Below are 24945 nucleotides of genomic sequence, written 5' to 3'. Positions count from 1 at the left end.
TAGCAGCAGTTTTGTAAAAGGCCACTTCTGTACATAAAACATTGTTTTACTCGCAGAAGTCCCTTTGAATTTCCCCCATAGTTAGAATTTTTTTTCCCTTTGTGCATCACTTTGCACTTGTCCAAATTAAATTGTACCTGTCATTTAAATGCCGAGTCTCCCAATCTGGTAAGGTCCTCCTGCAATTCTTCACAGTCAGCTTGCATTTTAATTACTTTGAATAATTTTGTGTCATTTGCAAATGTGTTCACTCATTGATCCCTTTTCCAGGTCATTTATGAATATGTTATAACAGCATAAGTCCCAGTACAGAGCCCTGGGCATACTCCACTTTTCACCCCTCTGTATTGTGAAAATTGACTGAGACTAAATATCATACTTGGAGACTCAGGAACCTGGCAGATGGCATTCTTAAGTCAGGCAGTAGATGTCACTTTGTGTAATGACCTGATTCCCCTTCCTTTTGGTGTCTGCAATCCCTGCTATTGCATTATCTACAATCTCTGTTGGGGTTATATTCTAACCCCTAGTTCTGTTCAGCAGATTTGCCCAGGGCAGTTGTCCTATTAAATCTTTGTAGGGAAGGCAGGGGTACACCGTTATCAAAGACAGTGGGAAAGAGCCAGCCAAAGCTATCACTGAAGTCCAGTTCTTCTTAAGCCCATTTATTAAAAATATTTATATCCCACCAATAACGGAGCACCGTGCTAAGTGGAAAATGCATAGCAGCTACTGCTGCTGCTGCACCAGTTTAGCTGTTTTACTTATAAGGCCAGCTACAATTTTGCAAGTTTATAGTTAAGATTCTGTGACATTAGAAGCATGATTGATTTTCTTATTTCCTTTCAGTGGCAATTCGTCTATTTTGAACAGCTCTGCGTGTTTTAAACCTGCACTAATGGCAAGGAGCAAGCAGATCAATAAAGTAGGAGGCAGACGTAGGGGCTGATAAGTGCTGGCATCTTGACAGCATCTGCTGCACAGTCCAAAATAGACTGAATTAATAGTTTGGAGAAGAACTGAGGAGCGTGGCTGTGACTTGTTGACTTTTGTATTTGGTAATCAAATGTCAGGCAGTTCACTGCTCCTGTTTTTCTCTAAAATTGATATATAATAGTTAACTGCTCTGAAGGATACACAATAAAGTTATTCTTTGCCTCCCCTTCACTTCCTTTCACTATTTTCCATTACGCTTTTGAAGTATTGTTTGTGAGGGAGACTATTAACAAATTTACTCACACTTATTCTACTATACCCGCTCCTATTGCTGCTGCTGTAGTTAAGAAAGGTAGATTAGTTGTTCTAGAGGTTATTTTTTTTATGTTCATGCATAGATTTCCATTCTCAGTATCCCTGCCTCAGTTCATGTGCATGCTTTAAACAGGCCCACCTTTTTCATTACGACAAGATAAAAAGGGGGCCTGAGAAGACTTTATCTGTCAATAAGCAGCCTGAATTAGCAATTACATATGGGTGATGACATCCAGCGAAACAAAATGGACTCATCTCTCCAAGATAGTAGAGCTTTGAGCTCTACTGAGCATATGTGGGGAATTCCTGCATGGGTGTTGCCTCATGCGCCTCCTCAGTTATGTTTGTCTGAGCACTTGCATGGATGTGTATGCTGACTCTCCGCAGAATTTTTTCTCAAAATGTAATTTTTTTCTTCTAAAACTTCCTTAAATTTGCTGCCTTGGCAGCCCCCACAAAAGCACTTTTCAGTACTATCAAAAAAAAAAAGAAAGATACTAACTTCTTTCATTTCTTCTTAGAGGCCTTCCCTCCTCAAGGTGTCACCAAAGAAAGAGTTGACATTGAGTGGTTTTAAGCGGTGTATCTGTGGAAAGGTAAAGGCCCTATCGATGACCTTGAGCTATGTAACACCTGCTTGGGCCTGGAGCATGATCCAAAGAGTTGTTATTCATATGGGTGAATGTCTTCACGTTCTCAACGCTCCAGAGTGCACTGTATTGAGGAGCTGTATTGTAAATCTCTAAGGAGTCGCAGCAGAACCTCCTGCAGTGCAGCATCATCTGCCTGCCAGGAAAATATATGAGCAGAAGCTCCTCTAAGGTTGCCCCATCAGTGCAGGCTGGAGCTGCGGTGTTGAGTCCGGTTAGCCACCCTGCGTCGAAAAAAAAGCAACACCAGTCACTGAAGCCTCTGCAACCCGCATTGAAAACACATAAGCATTTGAAGCACGGTGCATCAGTACTGGTGCATCAGTGCGACCATCATCAGAGCTGTTGGCGCAACCTGCATCAAGACACTCAAAACAGGATCCTTCAACACACTCAACCAAAGCACTCAATGCACGATGCATCAAAGCAATTGGAGCATGATACATCAATATATTTGCAGCCTGGATGAAACAGAGCCCCAAAAATGAAGCACTGCACCATGTTGGCGCATTCTGAATCTTCAGCGCTCTGACTTGGCTCCCTAGATGGGAGCACACAGCGCAGCAATGATGCAGTTGGCTGTTCCATTACTGCAACATCGACCAGATTCCTCAATGCGATCATCTATCAAAGCAAACAAAGTTTGTCTGTGAAATCATCATAACATTCTGCTCCACCAAAGCTGCCAATTCTACAAGCTGCTGTCCCAACACAGATGTATATGATCCATTCTAGATCAACGGGGGAAAGGTTAAGGTTACTCCTCCCTCCTCCACTCACCAGAGCACTTTCCCTGCCTCGGTTAATGGTGAAAGGGTTCCAGCTTGAAACACCAGGACATCTGTGTTCCCTACTTCTACTTACTTCTGGCCAACCAGAGTCCCAGATGTAGAAACTAATCTTGGTACCAGAAGAGGATGTAACACTACCTACTGTAGTTAGAGGCTATATAAATCTCTGGATCATATTATGATTCTAATGAAATGTTTCTTTGCTGCCCTTTCATAGCAATTGGAGGACTCTCTTCAGCCTATTATTCAGAACCTAGTATCAGCAATTCCACCTAGCAGAGTCTAAGTTTCGTCCATAGGGCTAAACCCTTCCTTGGAACCAATTCTTCAGGCTTCTTCATCCCACGCCATTGCAGCAGAATCTACTAGGTCAAAAGTAATGAACCGCTTAGTGCCACCTCTGCTTTCAAAGAGGAACTGACTGATTCTCCCTCATCTTCATTACACTCTTGGGTGAGTGATCCTGTGCTGGTGGGTTCGGACAGTAGTTTGACAGGCATAACATCCGACCCACTGCCAGAACCACCAGACCATGTATGACCTCCGGAAGTCCTCTTGTACTGAAAGTTCATCGAGAAAATGGGAACACCTTGGATGTCCATGTTCTTAAATAAAAATACCCCAGCTCTGAACTGCTGATGCTTCTACAAATTCTTGATACCCCATCTGAACCTGTGGCATTACCTGTCCATGCCATTCTTAATGCTCTACAGATCAAGAATGTGAAAAACACCCATTTCTGACTTGCAAGAAAACTAAAGTACAGAGTTCAACAAGCTCCAGGGTTTGATGGTGTTCAATTGCCACACCATTCAGTGGTAGTCGAATCCTTTATGAAAAAAGGTGAAGAAGATGCGGATCCATTCAAATTCATCGCTGCGAGTTTCTAAGCTTCAGTGCTGACTGCACACATTACCATTCCCCAGTTCTGCATGGTATAGTATACACATGACTGTCTTCAAAGGCTGAAGCCTTTCTTCCATCCTGAGCAAGGATCTTTGAGCTATCCTCAACCATTCTTGAGTGTGGACGAGGGCTTCTGCCACCTGTTTCATTGAGTCTATGAAGCTTTTGATTTCATTTCATGGAGATCTGCATCATTGATTGGAGCATTTCACATGGCATGGCTTCGAGCCAGCAGCATACAGGAGGACATTTATGAAAAGCCAGCGGCCTGTCCCGTCTTGGAGATTAACTCTTTGGAGAAAGGTTTTGAGAGAAGAATGCACAAAGGACCAAAAAATGGCAGTTCAATCCCTCTTGACAGTCCTCAAACAACCATCCACATCGAGACTTCCCATCCATCATTATAAATGACCTTATTCTTACAGGTGCCCCTTCCGATCTTATCAGCAATACTATCTGCATCTTCTCCCGACTCAACATCAACAGACTTTCTCCACCAAGCCTAGACAAAGGCAGCAATGTCAGCCATTCAACTGGCCAAGCCTAAGCCTGGACCCAGTTTTTGAGCCCTTTAAACAATCTGCAACCATCTGTTCTGGATGGAGGCAAAATCCAATTTTTCCTGGACAAGTGGCACCATGTAACCAAGGACCTTTGGGTCCTCCAACAAGTGAAATCTAGGTACCAGTTGCATTTCTTCCAACTACCATCCCTTCTGGGCTTCAGCCAAATTCATCACATTTGCCGCAGCTTCGCCTGGAAGTTGTTGCTCCTGCAGCAGCAAGCAATAGGGCCCTTACCTGTGTCTTAACATGGTACTTCCTTATCCCCAAGAAATTAGGAGCATTGTACTTGACTCAAAGAAGCTTTGACTTTACATGGAATAGATATTCTGATTGGTGCCAGCAGAATGGTTTTGATTCCTTTTCCTGCAAGCCTCAGCATCTACTGCTCTACCCATCAGTGCTCACCATTTCATCCATATGAGTACACTTCAGCACCAAAACTGCCTACCATACTCCACTGGAAGCAAGCCACTCTCAACTCGTCCCTTGATCTCTTGTTTTATGATAGGCCTATGACATGTGAAATCCCAGGTCCAAAAACCTCCAGTGCCATGGGACATGAATGTAGTTCTCTCTCAATTGATGAAGCCTCCCCTTTGCAATCAGCTTCTGTAAAGTTTTTGACTTGGAAGGTGATTTTTCTCATTGCTGTCACCTCTGTTAGAAGAGTCAGTGAACTCCAAGCTTTCATTCATTGTCCTCCATATCTGCAGTTCTTTCACAACAGGGTAGTTCTCCAAACTTGCGTCAAGTTTCTACCAAAGGTGGTCTCAGCTTGTCATATCAGTCAGTCCATCATACTACCTACATTCTTTCCAAGGCCGCATGCTCATGAAGGCAAGAAAGCCCCCCATATCTTGGACGGCAAGCGGGCCTTAGCATATTATAAGAGACAAACTCAGCCACATCATCAATCAGCTTTTTATCTCCTACAACTCTAACCAATTGGCAGTAGCAGTCACCAAATGTACACCTTAGCTGCTAAAGCAGTGTGACGCACGCAAGAGTGCCAAGTTCAAATCTGCAGCAAGAGTCAAGTAGTGAGTTTTCCTCACGGACAAAGGCACAGCTGGTGCAATTGAAAGGTAGGGGTTTTTTTTTAGTGAGAGAGAGAACTGTAAGAGGCAGAATAGGTCTGTCTCTATCTATCTATCTATCTATCCATATCTATATCTACCTCTAGCACTATAGAGGGGCACATTCAACTCAGGGCAGGTTTTGGTGGGGGGGGGGATTACTTAACTGAAATGCAATTGGCTGTGTTCATTAAAACAAGCCAATCATCAGACAAACAATGTATTTAGGAAGAAAAGTACTTTTTTTTTTTCTTCTAGAGATGGGGGTTTGAATTAGTTTTTTGGAAATTTAAATTTGTATTAATTTTACTGCCAAGGGGATTGTTATTGTATTTTATTTTAGTTGCTTCTCTCTTTACCACTTCCCTCCCTAGCCTTTTCACATCTGCGGAGCTGCCAATTTTGAATCACAGAATTGTCTTAGCTGTCACATCCTGGGCATTAAAGTGAAAACATCCCTTCCCACTTCCCCACCCCCTTTCTGACCCCACAACACGATGGACAAAAATGTCTAATGTGGCCCCTGCACCGAAAAGTTTGCCCACCCCTGCCTTATCAGGATTACAACTCATGGACTCAGTGCAAGCTCATCAAGTGGCCCTCTTCTGTTGCTGACCTTTGTGAATTGCCCATTGAAGCTATCTGCAAAGCTGCAATGTATCTTCTGTTCATACCTTCACGTCCCATTACTGTCTGGATAATATCTTGAAGACTGACTAGATTTGAACAAGCAGTCTTATGCAAACTGTTCTCACTGTACTCCACTGTCCATCCACAAAGGAGTCTGGGTTGCTTACTAACAGGCCGATACAGTACAGTGCGCTCCGATGGAGCGCACTGTTAGCCTGCTCTTGGACACGCGTTTTCCCTTACTCCTTATTCAGTAAGGGGAGGAAAACGCGCGTCCAACCCACGGCACCTAATAGTGTCCTCAACATGCAAATGCATGTTGATGGCCCTATTAGGTATGCGCGTGTGATACCATAAGTAAAATGTGCAGCCAAGCCGCACATTTTACTTTCAGAAATTAGCGCCGACCCAAAGGTAGGTGCTAATTTCTTCCGGCACCGGGAAAGTGCACAGAAAAGCAGTAAAAACTGCTTTTCTGTGCACCCTTCGACTTAATATCATGGCGATATTAAGTCGGAGGTCCCGAAGGGTAAAAAAAGTTTAAAAAAAAAAAATTTAAAATGGGCCGGCGGCTGTCGGGCCGAAAACCGGACGCTCAGTTTTGCCGGCGTCCGGTTTCCGAGCCCGTGGCTGTCAGCGGGCTCGAGAACCCACGCCGGTAAAATTGAGTGTCGGCTGTCAAACCCGCTGACAGCCGCCACTCCGGGCCAAAAGGAGGCGCTAGGGACGCGCTAGTGTCCCTAGCGCCTCCTTTTGCCCGTTTTTACTGCCGGGCCTAATTTAAATTCAGAATTGCGCGCATTGGCGAGTGGCCGGCGCGCGCGCCCCGTTCTTTCGCGGACTTTACTTTATCGGCCTGTAAGTAAATGTTCCACTGAAACCGTAAACTTGGTACTCCCTCATTTAATGGCTAATTCAGCCCACTTATCGACGGAAAAAGCAAGTTTTCTTATTGTAAATGATGTTTTCTGTAGCTAGCAGGATGAATTAGCTATGAAATGCCCACCTACCTCCCTGGAAAGTTATAACTGCATTGCTAAATTTAGCTCTGGTACAGCCTGAGGAGGCTCACGAGGCAACACCCACGTGGGAATTCCCTTACATGCTCAATAGAGCGCAAATCTCTATTATCTTGGTGTGACAAGTCCATTTTGTGCCGCCAGATGACCACACCCATATGCAATGGCTAATTCATCTTGCTATATAAAGAAATCACCATTTACAGTAAGCAAATTTGCTTAACTGAGAAAAGAATTAAAAACCTAGCTTGGTTTTTGCTACTTAGGCCAGCCAAAACTGGGGATGCTGTTAGGCAGGGTTCACCACTCCTTGGAAAGAGAGTCTTTTTCATCGCACGGCAAAAGGTAGTGGCCAGACTTGGCTTCATATGTATACTGTGTTCTAGAGGGAGCTACCGTCTGTCACTGCAAGGATTGGCGACTGAAAAATGGGGAAAGCCCACCAAATAATTGCAGGTAGAAAACCTTAAAGATCTTATTTATGTTCTGCCATCCCTATCATCAGCGTACATTCTGGCAATGGGTGTGATATTGGGTGTAGTGTCAGCTTTCGGCATTTATGGGGTGATTCTCCATTGGAGTTTCCACAAAAAAATTGTCCCATGATACTACAGGACTCATGATGTGCCATTCCACTTTCCCCACTGATTTCAAATGGACTTGACAATAGAAGTCATTGAACCCAGAAAGAGCAGAGATGGGCTATGGGAGCAATTTTCAAAACTCCCTATGGTACACAGAGGTTTCTATATAAAATTGGGGAGGGTGCACAGGCACTTTTGTATACTGGTGTACTTTTCAGGCGCAAAATAAGCATTGGTAACGTGCTCGTAAGGATTTCAAAATGAAAGCCCTGTGCATAAGCTACAGTGCTCGGACCAGCCCTTCCCCTTTTTGTCACAGGGACAATTTTCAAATGTGTTTAACCACATAAAAGATTTTTGAAAACTGCTCCCTTTAAAGAATAATGGCCTAGGAGCTCTTTTCTAAGACTCCTTCCGCCTCCTTGTCCCCAGCCTTAACTTCGTTGAGTGACAGAGAGGGAGCAGGGAGTAAGGCAGAAGGCCTTCCTAGACAAGACTCCACCAATCACTTAATACTTATTTAAGGGCTCTCCTCTATATGCTGGTGAAAAACATGCTATCTAAGACCTGTGAGATCAGGAACATGTATCCTTTCTTTCCCAGTTAGGAAATAAAGGATTGGGGGGAGCCATGAGAGGCCATGTGAAGACACTGAGATTCTGGCAGTCTACCTCATAGCTGCAACCGCAATAGGAAAAGTGGAGCATTTATCTTCAGGAATTGACACAGAATATTGTAGCCAACCTCCGTGAGTTCTGTTGGTAGTTTTATCAGACAGTAAACTGAAATTTGAAAGTGATGATATTCTATATTTAACATAAATGATGAACACTTGACAGGAAATGGGTTCCCTAGGCAGCAGCACATTCTCTGCCATTGTTGCCGAATCCGTCTCCATAAAAGTGGCAGTACCAGCTAGATTCTTCCAAATAGCTTTTTTTTTTCTTGTTCTTAGATATCCTTTTGTTTTGTTTATTTTTGCTTTTATACGTCTTACGTTTTTGTACTTCATTTGGGAAAAACCACCCACTTTGTCTACTTCATTGAGTCCGCCCTACAGCTTTTATGCAGGGGTAGGCATCCCCAGTCCTGCGATGTCACAAACAAGTCTGTTTTTCAGGATAGGCACAGTGATTATGCATGAAATATATGTCCTTACTGTGGAGGCGGGGCATGCAGATATACCTCATACATATTCATTGTGGATGTCCTGAAAAACCTGTTTGTGGCACTCCAGGACTAGGGTTGCCTACCCCCTGCTTTACACCTTAGGCTGTCAATTTGTCAGGTGGGGTTATTTCACATGGTTCAGCGATGGCATCCTTTTGGCTGCTGGTAGCTTCAGCAGCCCATCAGTTTCTGAGTTGGGAACCTAATGCTGCCGCAGCTACTGGCAGCAGAAGGAAATCTGTGCCGTCAGCAGCTCAAAGCTCTCATTGGGGCTTTGAATCGTGAAAAACCAGCTTCCAAAAACTGCCCCTCTTATATCTATCAGTATAATGCTTGCCTGGACCTTTAAGGATCAGCTCAGCAACTCCTCCTTAAGGTGAGGGGCTCACACTCAATACTGGGATGGAGTCCATGACTTTCTATCCCTGCTTCTCGGATTCTTGAGTGGGGGGAAGGATTTACTTGCAAGACTGTGTCTTTTATCTTCTGTATGCCAATAAGTAATTAGGTCTCTGTGAAGATGTTCCAACATAAAACTTTACTGAATTACTTTAACAGAAATAATTTGGCATAGGCTACATTTCTAGTTGCATCCTTAAGAGGTAATTTTCAAATAGCCGGCATAAGAAAGTCTGAAAAAATACTCGTAAGTTACACCAGTTTTCAAAGCAGAGTTATGCAATTTGTATTTTGTATTTTGCATTTTATTAAATTTGTGCCCCGGCCCTAAGCGATATACGTGATAACATAAGATAAATACAAAAAAACTCATTCATAAAGCAAACTAAAAAAAGTACAGGGTACAGCAAACTTAAATATAAAGAAAAGCAGTCTCCAAAATGAAGCCAAAATTGGCTGCTAGCCAGTACAAAAAGGCATGGGACAAACAGAGGATCCCTGCTGGCTAGACATTGGAAATTAACAAATGGGGTAATTTACTATTACACCTAAAGTTTACATTTCTGTTTGGGAGTAGCCTACATTTGTAATACCCTTAACAGAAGGTTTGGGGGTAGCCTGCACGGAGTGGCATATGCTACTAATCTTATTAAAAGAAAAATAGCTTGCTGGGCAGACCAGCTGGACCATTTTAGCCTTTATCTGGGCACGAGGATCACTTGGTAACTTGCCTGTCTGGTATGAAGGTGGCAGACCTCGTGTGCCACCTAGAGAGAATTTCAGACAGTGCTGGAAAGGAGCTGGCTGTTGAGGTACTTGTGTATGTAAGTGACATAGAAAGGTATGGGAAGGAAGTTCTAGAAGCCAAATTTAGGCTTTTAGGTACAAAGTTCAAATCCAGAGCCTCCAGAGTGGCATTCTCAAAATGGTTCCCTTTCCACTTGCAGGACCCCAGGGGTAGGCAGAGCTCCATGGTCTGAATGTGTGGATAAAGCAATAGTGCAGGGAAGAGGGCTTTAGATTTAAGAACTGGGCAGCATTTTGAGGAAAGGATGGGCTCCACCTTAATCAGGGTGGACTCCAGATGCCTGTGCTAATGTGTAAAAAGGAGACTGCAGCTTTTTTTTTTTCTTTTCTTTTTTTAAATATTCCATCTTGTGATTGGTCAGCCACTTCAAAGCAGATTACATTCCAGTACTCTATCTATTACCCTGTATCCAGATGGCTTACAATCTAAGTATGTACTTGAGGTAATGGAGGGTGAAGGTCACGAGGAGTGTCAGTGGGATTTGAAGCTAGTTTTCCCTGGTTTGCAGCTTGCTGCTCTAACCACTAGACTGCTGCTACTCTAAACTAAATCACGGGGGGAAACCAGACAGTTGCTCAGGAACGCATGGTTCGGAGTGGAGTATCTTCAAAGGATACTGGCATAATGGGGAAGTTAAAATATCACAATACAAAAACAGTTAATAATTAAAGTGCAACGAACTACACTTGTCTCTCAAAAAGACGTCGCAAAAACCAAAAATTTTTTTTAAATTTTTTTGTGCATGATATTTATCTGAAACTGTGGACCATCATACCACCCTTGGTTGATTTAGGCAGTTAGCCCCGTTTTACAACCACAATGGGTCACATTTAATCATCGGTCCAGTAATGTCCTTCACTGCTTTATTAAATTTTTCTTTTTCATCTTATTTTTGTTCATTTATAATAAAATCTTGTTGATGCTATTAAAGTATATTTGAAGCGGAATTTTCTTACTTGAGTGGAGCGCCACAGCGTTTCCAAACCTTTGTCTTCAGTATATATTTTACTTGTGCGGAGCGCCGCCGCGCTTCCGAAACTTATCTTCAATGCTGCCGTCTCTTGTTAGCAGAGAATGAGATGAACTTCCGAATGAGGGTGCTCATACATCTACGAGCTCCTATAGTCCGACGTACGTTTCGCAATTTGTGCTGCTTCAGGGACTATGTTCTAGTCAGGAAGCTGTAAAATTTGAACTTGACAAGGTGCAAGATTAATTCCCGCCAACATAACTCCAATGCTTAAATGCCTGAATGTTTGCTTCCGTCTAATTCATGCGGTGTTTAATGCCGCACTCAATGGCTTGTTCCTCTTACCGGCATTCTGCTTACCGGCATTAAACACCGCATGAATTAGACGGAAGCAAACATTCAGGCATTTAAGCATTGGAGTTATGTTGGCGGGAATTAATCTTGCACCTTGTCAAGTTCAAATTTTACAGCTTCCTGACTAGAACATAGTCCCTGAAGCAGCACAAATTGCGAAACGTACGTCGGACTATAGGAGCTCATAGATGTATGAGCACCCTCATTCGGAAGTTCATCTCATTCTCTGCTAACAAGAGACGGCAGCATTGAAGATAAGTTTCGGAAGCGCGGCGGCGCTCCGCACAAGTAAAATATATACTGAAGACAAAGGTTTGGAAACGCTGTGGCACTCCACTCAAGTAAGAAAATTCCGCTTCAAATATACTTTAATAGCATCAACAAGATTTTATTATAAATGAACAAAAATAAGATGAAAAAGAAAAATTTAATAAAGCAGTGAAGGACATTACTGGACCGATGATTAAATGTGACCCATTGTGGTTGTAAAACGGGGCTAACTGCCTAAATCAACCAAGGGTGGTATGATGGTCCACAGTTTCAGATAAATTTCATGCACAAAAAAATTAAAAAAAAATTTTTGGTTTTTGCGAAGTTAAAATATCCCAATAGAGAGGTTGTAATAGAAGCAAAAATAGTCTAGGTGCATTCCAAACTATTGTGAATACAATTAAACATACTTTGAATTGTCTGTATGCAAATGTAAGAAGTCGAAAAAAAATAAGGTTAGAGAGTTGGAATGTATGGCACTGAATGAAGATATAGATGTAACAGGCATCTGAGACCTGATGAAAGGAAGATAACCAACTCTGTGATGCCTGGGTACAAATTATATCAAAATGATAGGCCAGGTTAGATTGGTGGAAGAATGGTGTAATATGTTAAGGATAAAATAGAATCAAACAGGATAAAAATCCTGCAGGAGACAAAATGCAATGTGGAATCTCTTTATGGATAGAAATTCCATGTGCGATGGGGAAGACGATATCAGCGGGGTTTATTGCCATCTGCCTGGATGGTATGAAAAGAGACTGAAATGCTAACAAATTAAACAACACAGTAATAATGGGAGATTTCAGTTATCCCAGTAGTGATTGGGTAAAATGTCTCATCAGGAGTTGCTAGGGAGGTAAAATTTCTAGATGCCACAAATGGCTGCTTCCTGAAGCAGCTGGGCCTGGAACTAATGGGGGTGGAGGGGTGGGGAACTATTCTAGCTGTAATCCTCACTGTGATGCAGGTGGTTTTTTCTTTTTTTTTTTGTAATTGTATATACATATAAAATCCCCTCCAGAGCACAAGAATTTTAAATTCATAACTTTTCTTTGAGGGCAGTTTGCTGATTTTTCAAACATTATGTGGCTTAGACTGTAGTGATTTGCACTACAACCTAGGAGGCAGATTTTCAACAGGAGGGAATAAAAAATGGACGGAAAGTCCCTGGTAGCAGTGAATGTGAAGGCTTAGAATGTTGGAACTCCATTTGTTAGGTGCACTCTAACGGGTAAATTTTTAAAGCCCGGTGCGCACAAGTACTAGGAGATACGCATATGGCTGGACCATGCGCATTTTCGAAACGGCCCGGCCACGCCCATATATCCTGGTACGCCGGGAAGTGCCAGGTTCTGTAAAAGGCTCTCCTAACACGCACCGATCAACCTCTCCAATGCGCCCAATGCAACATGCAAATTTATTTATTTATTTATTTATTTTTTAACATTTTTTATATACCAGCATTCGTAGGACACATCATGTCGGTTCACAATTAACTGAGAAAGGAAATTACAATGAACAAGGGTGGCTAACTGGGAGAAATTGGGTAAAAGGAACTGGGTAGATAAGGAAGTGCAAGAAAAGAGAGTCAACAAGCATGAATAACTTAGTTGAGTGACATGGATTAGATATACAAATGGGCTGCCACGGTAAAAAGGAGGTAATAGGGGAAATTGTGCGCCCCTCGGGCCTCCTCGACTTTGGGCGTCCAGGAGAGGTGGCTGTCAGCGGGTTAGGAAATCGGACGCTCAATTTTACGAGCGTCCATTTTCCTAACCTGTGCATCAGGGGTTACGGATGCGTGTCCAAAATGCGCGTCCAATCGCATGTTGAGCCATGCGCTGCGGCCAGCGCACGGTATTGCATCGGCCTGTAAATCTAACTGGTCACATCTTGACTGGCTAGAGTTAGGAGAATATTCAGCTAAAAACCTATCCAATTAGATTAGCTGGTGATCTTACTTACTCGGTGGGTTTTGAATGTCTGACTCACTGTATTTAGATTAAAAGGTAAGAGGTTTTAGTCCCAGCTGAAATATTTTTTTCATCTCTGGTTTTTCCATAATGTAGGAATTGCCTAGAGTTTGTTGGCGCAGAACTAGAGAATGGGGAAATGTCTAGAGACTTGAGTATAATTAGTTTTTGTTTTCTATATGAGCTTTAGGTATTTGAATTTTTGAATATGAATTTATTAAAAATGTATATTCTGCACTTTCACAGGAAAAATAATTACCAGATGGTTTACATAAAAATACAATAAAACATCTTTATGACTGAAATAAATAAAATACATACACAGAACAAAATACTCATAATAAAACATCTTGACACAAATAAAATACAGATACAGACTAGGGGGCATTCCATGAAGTTAGCAAGTAGCACATTTAAAACTAATCGGAGAAAATTCTTTTTCACTCAACGCACAATTAAACTCTGGAATTTGTTGCCAGAGGATGTGGTTAGTGCAGTTAGTGTAGCTGGGTTTAAAAAGGTTTGGCTAAGTTCTTGGAGGGGAAGTCCATTAATGGCTATTAATCAAGTTTACTTAGGGAATAGCCACTGCTATTGATTGCAGCAGTAGCATGGGATCTTCTTAGTGTTTGGGTAATTGCCAGGTTCTTGTGACCTGGTTTTGGCCTCTGTTGGAAACAGGATGCTGGGCTTGATGGACCCTTGGTCTGACCCAGCATGGAAATTTCTTATGTTCTTAACAAAATACTCATAATAAAACATCTGTATGACTGACACAAATAAAATACAGACACAGAACAAAATGCCATACACAAACTTTTAAGCAGAAACTCGATTGTAGCTCCATTAAAGCGGGGATTTAAATACATAACTGCATAAACTGCCATACTCACAATTTTACACCCAAAACTTGTCTGTAGCTAAATTAGAGCTGGATTTTTAAACCTCTAGGTTGTAGATTTTCTTAAACAAATAGGTTTTTATCCATGTACAATTTCTTTTTCATGTAGAAGGCTTGGGGGTCTTATCTATAAAGATTATTTTTCATAGGCACAGAGTGGGAAAATGTCCTTTGCGAATAAGGCCTGTAGAATGTCATTTTGCCACTTCTTTAGCAGATAACTTGTTGCTTTGGCTCTTTGCAGAAATCTCCAGACAGTGGAAAGCCATGGATTGGACCTTCTCTGGACTCCATCTTACAGGGCCTGGGCAAGATTCAGAACAGCAAGGACAGGGCAGCCAAGCTTTTTGAATGGATGATTGCACCCATCTCCCCAGAAAGCTTCTTCAGGTTACTCCCATTTCAGATCCTTTTTTTTACCCTCTATTGCCTTTGATTTTTTTTTTCATTACTTTAATGAGTCTGTATTGGTATCGTCAAGCCTACTGTGCCTCTTCTGGTTCTTTTTATTGCCTAATATTTATTGCATCATTTTCTACCTTTGCCTGTCTGGTCAGCACCTTGTCTCGTAACTCAAAGAGTTTGGGGATATCAAATCAAACTGTCGGGTGATAAATTTAAAACAAAAGGGGGTTGCATGTGTGGCTCAGACTGTAGTGATTTGCACTACAACCTAGGAGGCTGATTTTCAACAGGAGGGAATAAAAAATGGACGGAAAGTCCCTGGTAGCAGTGAATGTGAAGGCTTATAATGTTGGAACTCCATTTGGGGCAGGTTTTGGCTGAAGGCAGGAGGAGCAAGGTAGTAAACCACAAAAATATAGGGGTAAATTTTATAAAGGCGGCCTCTAGCCCCGCCCACTCCCCGATGCCCCGGGACATAAGCGTGTGACCTTTTAAAATAGGCCCGGCGCACGTAAGGCCGGTCACACGTGTAAATCCCTAGGATTTACGCGCGTAACCTTTTTAAAATCCGGGCCATAACCTGCAACTTGTTTGCTGACTAATTTCTATGCATATTAGTAGAGTAGTAAATCAACTGCATTATTAGTTTAGAAATTCTTTCTAATTTTGTTCACTATCTTCCCTAAACATTCAGTTCCATGTTTAAAAAAATTTTCCAAACCTGCACTCCCCCCAGTGGATTTTTTGCGTTAATTCCACTAGAAACAGAGTTCACAGTTCTCCTAGGAGGGAAAGCAACTTGGAGATTTCTAAAGCAGCAATGCCTATCGGTCAAAGCAAGAGCTTGCTGTACTGAGTTTATGGGAGCTGCAGTCCCTGTTCTGTGAGTGCGGGTTTATTGCCACAAGATCTGGATGTAGAGGGAGGATTAGCAGAGACTCGCTCAGTGACCCACAAGTGAAGGATATCTCAAGCTATTGCACTTGCCTACAGATCCTTAAAGGTAGATTTTAAGAGTCGTGCGCGTTTGCCAACATGCGCACATGGACACACCAATTTTGTAACATTTGTGCGTATATGCACGCTTATGATAAAATCCGTTACTTGCGCATGATTTTGTATCGAGGTGTGCATGTGCGAGCGAATGCCGTCTCGTGTGCGTAAGTGGGGAGATTTTAGTCGATGCGCATGGCAACGCATTAGGGCCTATTTCCCTGCTCCCTCCCTGCTCCCTCCCAGTTCGCCCCAGTAAACCCCCTACATAACCTGCCTTACCCTACTAGCCCCGATCCCTAAAACCCCACTGATTACCCTAAATTTTTTTATTTTACTACTTACCTGCAGTCCATAGCAGCAACAAGTTGTGTATTTGTTGGATCCCATCACGCACTTGTGCGCAACTTTGACTTAATGGCGCTGTCCCGGCGCGCCTCTTTTTAAAAAAATAAAAACCTTTACAATGCGCGTACCAGGAGATACGGGCCCGGCTGCGGGCCTCTTAAAATCCGCACGGCACGCGCACGTCCCAATCACGCCTGTATCTCCCGGGTTTGCCTCGCATAGGGCCTTTAACATTTGTCTTTCAGTGTGCAGGCTTGCAGAGTGATATGTACTGGGTGGAAAACTAGGAGATCCAGGAAGACTAGCTACCAGCCACTTCTCTGCTCTCCAAAATAAGAGTGACAATATAAGTTCACTTGAAAGAAGTTAGGGAAGCTAATAGTATAAATCTGCTCATAAAAAGAGGCATCACTAGGAGAAAGAGGAGTGTAATATTACCTCTGTATTGGTCTCTGGTAAGAACCCCACCTTGAATACTGTGAGCAATTCTGTACCACATCAACAAAAGGACTTTGATGAAGTGGAGACAGTTTAAGGGAGGGCCGCCAAAATGGACCATGGCCTGCACTATGAGTCATTTTCATAGGGGTAAATTTTGAAAAGGATCTAGTTGGCTAAGTGTAAGCACTTAGCTAGCTAGATGAAAGCCTTTGAATATTTACTGGGTTGAAGAGCTAAATGTAGACACCTAAGTTCCAATTTGTGGTTAAATTTAACCCAGTTCTGTGTGAGCCCAGGAGTAGGGACAGGTTTGGGGGGAGAAAAGTGGTTAGCCACCTAACTTAGTAGGCCAAATTTAGAATCCAGCTGCTGCCATAGCAGATCTAAATTTGGCCAGCCAGCTATTCCCTCCAATCCACCTGAGGTAAAAGTCAGGTGAGAGGGCCCTATTAATACCATCTCATCCCTTCCCTTCAGCCAAAGTGAAAAGGTAAGCAAGGTGCCAACAACCTCCACCCCGTGATCCCTTTTCCCTGGCCAAATGTAAAGGTGCCTGTGTTGGTGTGGCACCATCCCCTTCCAACCCTCTCCAGGCTGAGCCAGGAAAAGGAGGAATATAGCCTAACCTCATCCCAGCTTGCTGTTCAGAATTGCTCTGAGGGCAAAACATGAAGTGTGGGCACCCCCTGTTGAACTTTGACATTTGGGTGGTTGGAAGGTGGTGCTGTCTGCCCCTCTGTCAAAATTTGATATTCAGGTGAGAGGAGATGTGGGGGGGTGGGGGGGGATTGTGCTCCTGGAACTCATCCAAACTTTCAAACGGAAATTCCTCAGCGAGTTTCCTGTCACAGATTCGCTTTAGGCCCGGCAGTTACAAAATTATTGTGGGTGTGCCATCACCATAGGGGGGGTTTGAAAAGTACCCCCATCAGCTATCATTTTCTGTGTTTATATGGTAACTCCCCTTGCAGAGCATCACATGAATGTATTACTAAGTGAAAACATTGATCTTGATGAATAGTGCAAGAAAAAGAAGCATAAAGTGCTTTTATGCACTAACACACAGCACATCTGTACTTTCTTGCCATGTAACTCCTCCTCTTTAAGGGAGCTCGGACCAGCTGCTTGCTAACCATGGTCTCTTGTTAACGATGTTCAATTGCAGTCAGATTTGGGAGAAGAAGCCGGCATTAATCCGCCGTCACAATCTCGAGTACTACAAAGGCTTGTTTTCTACTGCGGAGTTTGACAGGATCCTGCGAGAGGTAGGAAGAGGCTTGGCTACAACATTGCAGATCCAGTCCCAATTAGCATTACAAGGCCCCTTCCTCCAAAGGTGGTAAAAAGTGTTTCCCCTTAAGTTGTCACCCCTTTGTTTTTGTTCATTTGCTCCTGAGGTAAAAAGATTGCCTACAAGATATCTGGAAGGTTCATTAATCTAGTTGCACAGTTTAAATAAGTCCTGCACCCCCACCTCTCACCCTTTCTTTTCCTTCCCATATAATCTTTCAGCCTATATAACCCTTGTGTCCTCTTTTTGTTTTGTTTTTTAGGATGGTGGCCTTTTTGAACTTTTTCTAATATTTAGAAATCTTTATTGAGGATAGGAAGGGAACCCAAAGCAGCAACCTCATGTAGCAGAAGGATGACGGCTTGGTTCCTCGCTTCCTTCATCCCTCTCCCTGCTTTTAATGCACCCTCACATGTGCTCAGTATTAGCTGCTCTTAGTTGTTTTTGAGGGCAACAAAATAGGTTAGACGCCAAGGAGTTGTCCGTTTGAAAACTTTAATTGAATGTAATCGCGATTAGAGTGGAGACTGCTACATTCTCAATTTGAGCAACTCAAAACCAGCAGACAAGTTCGGTGTGAGATCATACTCATACACATTATAAACTATACTGCATACAATACAGCCCCTGAGGCAGCCCCGTGTGCGGGCGAAACTCGGCCTGAGTCGGGCACAATATATAAAGAACACGTCTCCATTCAATTAAAGTTTTCAAACTCACAACTCCTTGGCGTCTAACCTATTTTGTTGCCCTCATGGCTTTCTTAGATAGCCTACCCTCCTGTTTTATCGGTCCGTCTTAGTTGTTTTTGTACAGTTTTTCCATTCTGCACCCGCTATAAAGCATGATTAGATGAATGTGGAAGGCCTATATAAAGAGAGTTTTATAGTAATCAGCTGTTGAAGTTATCTAAGCCTGAACCACTAATTGGAAGTTGGTGGTACTGAGAAGTTTTGATGTGACACACAAGATGAGGTTTATAAGCGGAGTTCTTGCCAACTGATTTAATTTCTGGTTGGAGGGATAGGGTTGATTCAGTGAGAATACCCAGGTCCTGAGCCTGTTTCACTGGGATTTGAATTCCTTCAAAGTCAGGTGCAGCTTCTGAATCCATCTCAGAGAAGCAGGCTAGCAAGGTAATCTCAGTTTGTTTTTTTTAAAGTGGTAGTTGTGGGTCAACCAAGATTTAATAGTAGAAAGGCAGTTTGCTCCTCCCCTCCCTTAGCTCTCACCCGGCTCCATCTTCAGCTGACGGGGCCTGGCCTCCCCGTCAGCCACTCAGTCCGGCAGCATCCCTGTCAACAGTGTGAATCAGCCGGTTCTAATTCTGCTGGCGCAGCCTGGGAAACGCCGCCAGCTTTTGTTGTCACTGCCGCTGCACTGAAAGAGCCTTTCCTTTTTGGGCCAGATCCTGTGACAGGCAGGCAAAAGATGGCAGGTCAGAGAATTGTGGGGCATAGTTTTAGGACCCCTGACTTACCTCATGCTTGGATCAGAAATGACTCGGCATTCAGACTCTTAAGGAATTTTCTTTGAGAAATTTAAATATCAGTAAGCAAGCAGTATTACAGGTGGATATCATTGTTTAGTGAGGAGAGAAGGGGCAAGAGGCTGGAGAGAAGCACATTTTTTAAAAAGTTGCTAAGATGAAGTCCTGGCGGCTGATATTAGGATTGCAAAAAAAATATAGCAAGAATCATGCATTGCAACTGATCCTGCCGTCATCCTCATCCTTTTACTGTATAAATTTCAAAGCTTGCTTAATTCTTTTTAGGTTTTTAGACTGTCCAATTTAATTAAAAGTATTTCTGGTATGCTTGCAGGCAAGTGATGATCTCAGCCATACAGGGATCCATTTCCTTAAATCTCTAAATACAGTATATTTGGTACATATGAAAAATTGTTTCTGGAATTGATCATACATCCTCTGGTTTTGAAGTTCAGGAAAGGCTTGTGGCATATGAGACCACTGGTAGCCAAGCCTTGGGATCTCAATGTCGTCTTGGCACAGCTGATAAAACCACCTTAAGAATTGTTAGTCAGCTTCCCTAAAGTTCCTTACCTGGAAAGTGCTGTTTATAGTTGCCATCACTTCAGCTAGAAGAGTCCGTGACCTACAAACATTGGTTCATTACTTTACGAACTTGTAATATTTCTCAGTGCTTGCCTCAAGGGTCTGCCAAAAGTAATCTCCGCCTTTCATTTGAGTAAAGCCATTGTTTTACCCACACTCTTTTCAAGACCTCATGCACATAAAAGGGAGAAGGCCCTCCATTCACTGGACTGCAAAAGGGTCTTGGCATATTTTCTAAAGAAAACTCAACCACATCGTCAGGCTTCTCAGTTTTTCGGCTCTTATTGATCCTAACAGATTGGGGATAGCTATTGCCGAATGCACGTTGTCCAACTGGCCTGCTGACTCTATCACACATTGCTATGCTTTGGTTGGCTCCAGATTCCAGACTTTGTCAGGGATCATCAAGTAAGAGCCATGGCTACCTCAATGACTCACCTAACAGCTGTGACCACTGAAGATATCTGCAAAGCAGCAACTTGTCATAGGTTCACATTTTCACGTCCCCTTACTGTCTAGACAAGCTCTTCAGAAGCAACAGTAACTTTGGGCCAGCAATCTTGCACAGCCTGTTCACCCAAACAGTCCACTTTCCACAGGGAGGGTGGGTGGGTCTTGGTTGCTTTTTCAGTAAGTGCTCCACCACGCAACCCTCAGCTTGGGGCTCTCCAAGTGTCATGGCTAATTCTTCCTTGTTTGTTGACAGAGAAAGCAAGTTTGCTTACCACAAACAGGGTTCTCCATAGGCAGCAGAATGAATTAGCCATGTTTAATACACACTCACCTCCCTGGAGAGTCAACTGTCTAAATAAATCTAAGCTGTACAATTGACTGAGGGACTCATGAGGCGGCAGGCATATAGGAACTCCTGCGCATGCTCATTGGTAAGACTTGACTGAGCTACAGAGAGTGGTCTGTTCAGCACCATCGGATGACATCACCCACGTGTCATGGCTAATTCATCCTGCTGTCAATGGAGAACCCTGTTTGTGGTAAACAAAGTTGCTTTAACCAGGCAAATTTGCAAATGTACACACTTGAGTGCACAGACCCATTCTTATCCTCAGGAATTCAATAATTCTCCGAGGTTTTGTAAACCTTACACTTGGGTAATTATACATAGTTGCAGTACATTTATACACATAGTTGGATATTCAAGCTCAAACCAATAGGGTCATTCTTTATTCTGCAATGGGCCGCATTGCAGCAATGCCATAATAATTAGGGGAGGGGGCAGGATTTGGGCAGGGTTATGGCCCACTAGCGCTGCCAGCGATAATGTTTTACACATTATCGCCGGCAGCACCGCAGGAAATGGCAGCACCTTTGCGCGTGGCGCTATGGGGGCGATAGTGTGTGGCGTGGCCACACCGTGGTGGGGAAAACCACACTGCCGCGATGCGGCCAGATGCCCACTATCGCCCCCCCGCCTCTTGTTTTCCACAACTACTTATTCTGCTATAAGAACATGCCATACTGGGTCAGACCAAGGGTCCATCAAGCCCAGCATCCTGTTTCCAACAGTGGCCAATCCAGCCCATAAGAACCTGGCAAGTACCCCAAAACTAAGTCTGTTCCATGCTACTGTTGCTAGTAATAGCAGTGGCTATTTTCCAAGTCAACTTAATTAATAGCAGGTAATGGACTTCTCCTCCAAGAACTTATCCAATACTTTTTTAAACACAGCTACACTAACTGCACTAACCACATCCTCTGGCATCAAATTCCAGAGTTTAATTGTGCGTTCAGTGAAAAAGAACTTTCTCCGATTAGTTTTAAATGTGCCACATGCTAACTTCATGGAGTGCCCCCTAGTCCTTCTATTGTCTGAAAGAGTAAATAACCGATTCACATTTACCTGTTCTAGACCTCTCATGATTTTAAACACTTCTATCATATCCCCCTTCAGCCGTCTCTTCTCCAAGCTGAAAAGTCCTAACCTCTTTAGTCTTTCCTCATAGGGGAGCTGTTCCATTCCCTTTATCATTTTGGTCGCCCTTCTCTGTACCTTCTCCATCGCAACTATAAGAATAAATTGGGCTGAAGCGGTTTTGGTGTTGAAAGTTTTGCTTTGGAAGATAAAATGTGTATTTATTTTTATGGGGTGTTTTTGTTTTTCATCTCACAAATACATCTGTATTTCTCTATCCATGAAACTGTCTTTTTTCCTGCATCTAGAGTGATGTACAGTTTGGTGTCAATTTAGATGTCACAAGTTACAGCGATGGGAAGAGGGAAACTCACAATCCTCCTGGTCGAGCACTGCCACTCATTGTATGGGACTATTATAAGGTACCCTGCATCAATATTCGTGATTGAACAGGCTAATTGTGGTCCTGAATCTATAGCGCTAATGTTTTTTTGGGGGGTAATTTTCAAACTCCCTGCATAAGAATGTTGGCAAAAAATGCATGCAGTTTAGATCAATTTTCAAAGTAGACTCATGCACATACGACTGTTTTGAAAACTAAACCCATCAATTGTACCCACACAAGTTACACCTGCTAAAACATGTGCACAGAATTTCTGTGAGAAATTACATGCATGGAATCAATTTAATAACATAACGTTTAGGGCCTGAAGTCCGTGTGTACAACGTACACACATAAGTCCTGTTTGAAAATGACTGGGAATGCACAGATCCTTACGTGGCATACACACGCTCATTTATGCCTGCAGGGGAGCAGGCGCAAATGTTCACACTTTCTAAAATAGATAGTATGTGCATAAAATTATGTGTGTAAGTGGTTTCACCACCCAAACTCTGTCCCCGGGAACTCCTCTTTCAAGCAAGCATAAAAGTAATCGTGAAATTGCTTCTATGCATACTTATATACATTCAACCCCTGGAGTAATTTTCAAAAGGCCTATATATGCAAGTAAAATGGTGTTTTACCTGCATATATGTAATAAATAAAATATATGCTTTTGAAAATTCAGTTCAGTTTTTTTTTTTTAATCCAGAAGTATGTGCCCAAGACCAAACCCCTCCCCAATTCTGTTATGTCCGGGTAAACTTTGTCACAAACGTGACAAATGCACATAACTGACCCACACAGGTGGGCAATTTTGTAAATGGCCATTTCTGTGCATAAAACTAACTTTTACCCTTATAAGTTCTTTTGAAATTTACCCTCTCTGGGTCTGATATGCCGTTGAATTGTCCATAGGATTTACCCATGTAAGTGCACTTTACACGCGTACATGGCTTTTGAAAATTACTACGATAGTATGTAACATTTACGCGTGTAAGTCCTTTGAAAATTCATCTGATATATGTACATTTGTTTTTCACAGAATGGCTGTTCTCTGAGAATGTTGAATCCTCAGGCCTTCTCGGTTACTGTGTGGAATTTTTTGTCGATCTTACAGGGACAGTTTGGAAGCATGTCTGGTGCAAACACGTAGGTTTTATTGTTAATTGGATTTGATGATTATTTTATTTTGTCTTCTCCATGTGACCTTTTTCTAGCAGATGGTGGTTTTCCATGAGATGCTGTAGAGTCTCTGAACTGCAGGCTGTATTTTGCTTTTTAGTGATTTACATCTCAGCCATACATAAGAAAACTTGTGCAGCGTACTTGGATTTCAGTTCCACATAGGCAACTTAAAAATAAATTGTGCACCCTTAGTATGGGCCCTATAGTGAGTTAGAAACTGGTTGAGTGGCAGGCGACAGGGTAGTGGTAAATGGAGTGTGCTGCAGGATTGGTCCTTTGGATTGTTTTTCTTCCACATTTTCACGAGTGACATTGCGGAAGCATTTGTCTTTTTTGTGGATGATACCAAAATTTGTAACAGGGTAAACAGCCAGGAAGGTGTGGAAAACATGAGGTGGGATCTAGTGAAGCTCAAGGAATGGTCTAGAGTCTGGCAGCTAAAATTAAATGCTAAAAATACAGAATTATACATTTAGGATGCAGAAATGCATGGGAGAGGTACAGTATAAGGGGTGAAATTCTTCTAAACATGAATGGGATCTGGGGTGACTGTATCTGATCATGTTAAGATGGCCAAACAGGTGGATAAGACAATGGCAAAAGCCAGAAAGATGTTTAGTTGCATAGGGAGAGGAGTGGTCAGCAGAAAAAGCAAGGTGATATTACCTGGTGAGACCTCATTTGGAATATGGTGTACAATTCTGGAGACTGCACCTTCAAAAAGATATAAACCAGTTGGAGTTAGTCCAGAGTGGCTGCCAAAATGATCAGTAGTCTTGGTTCTAAAGCATATGGGGATAGACTTAAAAATCTAAACAAGGTGAGCCTCTTTCAATGGAAAGGAAGCTCTAGAATGAGAGGTCATAGGATGTGGGTGACGGGGGTAGATCACAGTTTCTTAGCAACCAATCAGATGAATCCAGAACAAGTGGGTTATGCACCTCGACCAGCAGATGAAGACAGAGCAAGCTGATGTCATAGTACATATATACCTACAGTGACATCAGCCTGCCAGTATTCTCCGTCTCCAGCAGATGGTGGACGTGCATCTCCCCACTGGGGATTGCTTTATTTAAAGAAAAGGAGAATTCAGGAAATAAATTCACCCCGCTCTCCTACGGTGATACCAATTGGTCCCTCCCACAGGAGAGGTGATTTCCGTGATCCCTCAGACGAGTTCCTTGGTCAGTTGGCTGGACTCAGTCGATGAGGACTTAGCTGCTTGAGCAATTGAAAGGCAGCTGGTGCAGGAAGATGATCACAGCGGTGATGGCACTTGCTCTCTTCCCTCACAGCCAGAGACTGTCTCTGTACTCAGCCAGGTAGGGCTGAACTCCGATAAGTTTAAAAAATATATTTATACAGAGACTTACAGGGACTTGGAAGGAAGCACTTCTTCCTCTCCCAGTCTCCGTGCTCGGCATGCCGGTCTGACGTTCATCCCTTTTTGTGGGAGGTCGAGGGACCTGGGTAGCCTGGCCTTCGACCACCACTCAGCACATTGTTGGCTGTAATGGCTCCTGTACCTAAGAAGCCTAAGCGTCTTTCTGTTTGAACTGCTTGTCAAATTCAGGTATCTCACCTTGGAGTGCCTGCTGATTTGTGCCAGTGCAATTTGGAGGCTAAGGGGGA

General features: G+C 42.9%; 1 protein-coding gene across 1 annotated transcript in view; it reads left to right on the top strand.

The window, feature by feature from the left end:
- Nucleotides 1-24945, top strand: part of RIOX1 (ribosomal oxygenase 1) — an 89316-nt gene that overhangs the window by 17741 nt on the left and 46630 nt on the right. The window contains exons 3-6 of the mRNA XM_029593828.1: nucleotides 14566-14711; nucleotides 17674-17773; nucleotides 22052-22165; nucleotides 23171-23277. Coding sequence (XP_029449688.1) covers nucleotides 14566-14711; nucleotides 17674-17773; nucleotides 22052-22165; nucleotides 23171-23277 — 467 coding nt within the window. The remainder of the gene's footprint in view (nucleotides 1-14565; nucleotides 14712-17673; nucleotides 17774-22051; nucleotides 22166-23170; nucleotides 23278-24945) is intronic.

This window comes from Rhinatrema bivittatum, chromosome 3 (assembly GCF_901001135.1).
Source record: "Rhinatrema bivittatum chromosome 3, aRhiBiv1.1, whole genome shotgun sequence".
NCBI lineage: Eukaryota > Metazoa > Chordata > Amphibia > Gymnophiona > Rhinatrematidae > Rhinatrema > Rhinatrema bivittatum.
Note: the sequence above shows the minus strand (reverse complement) of the source record. Positions and strands in the feature narration are given on the sequence as shown.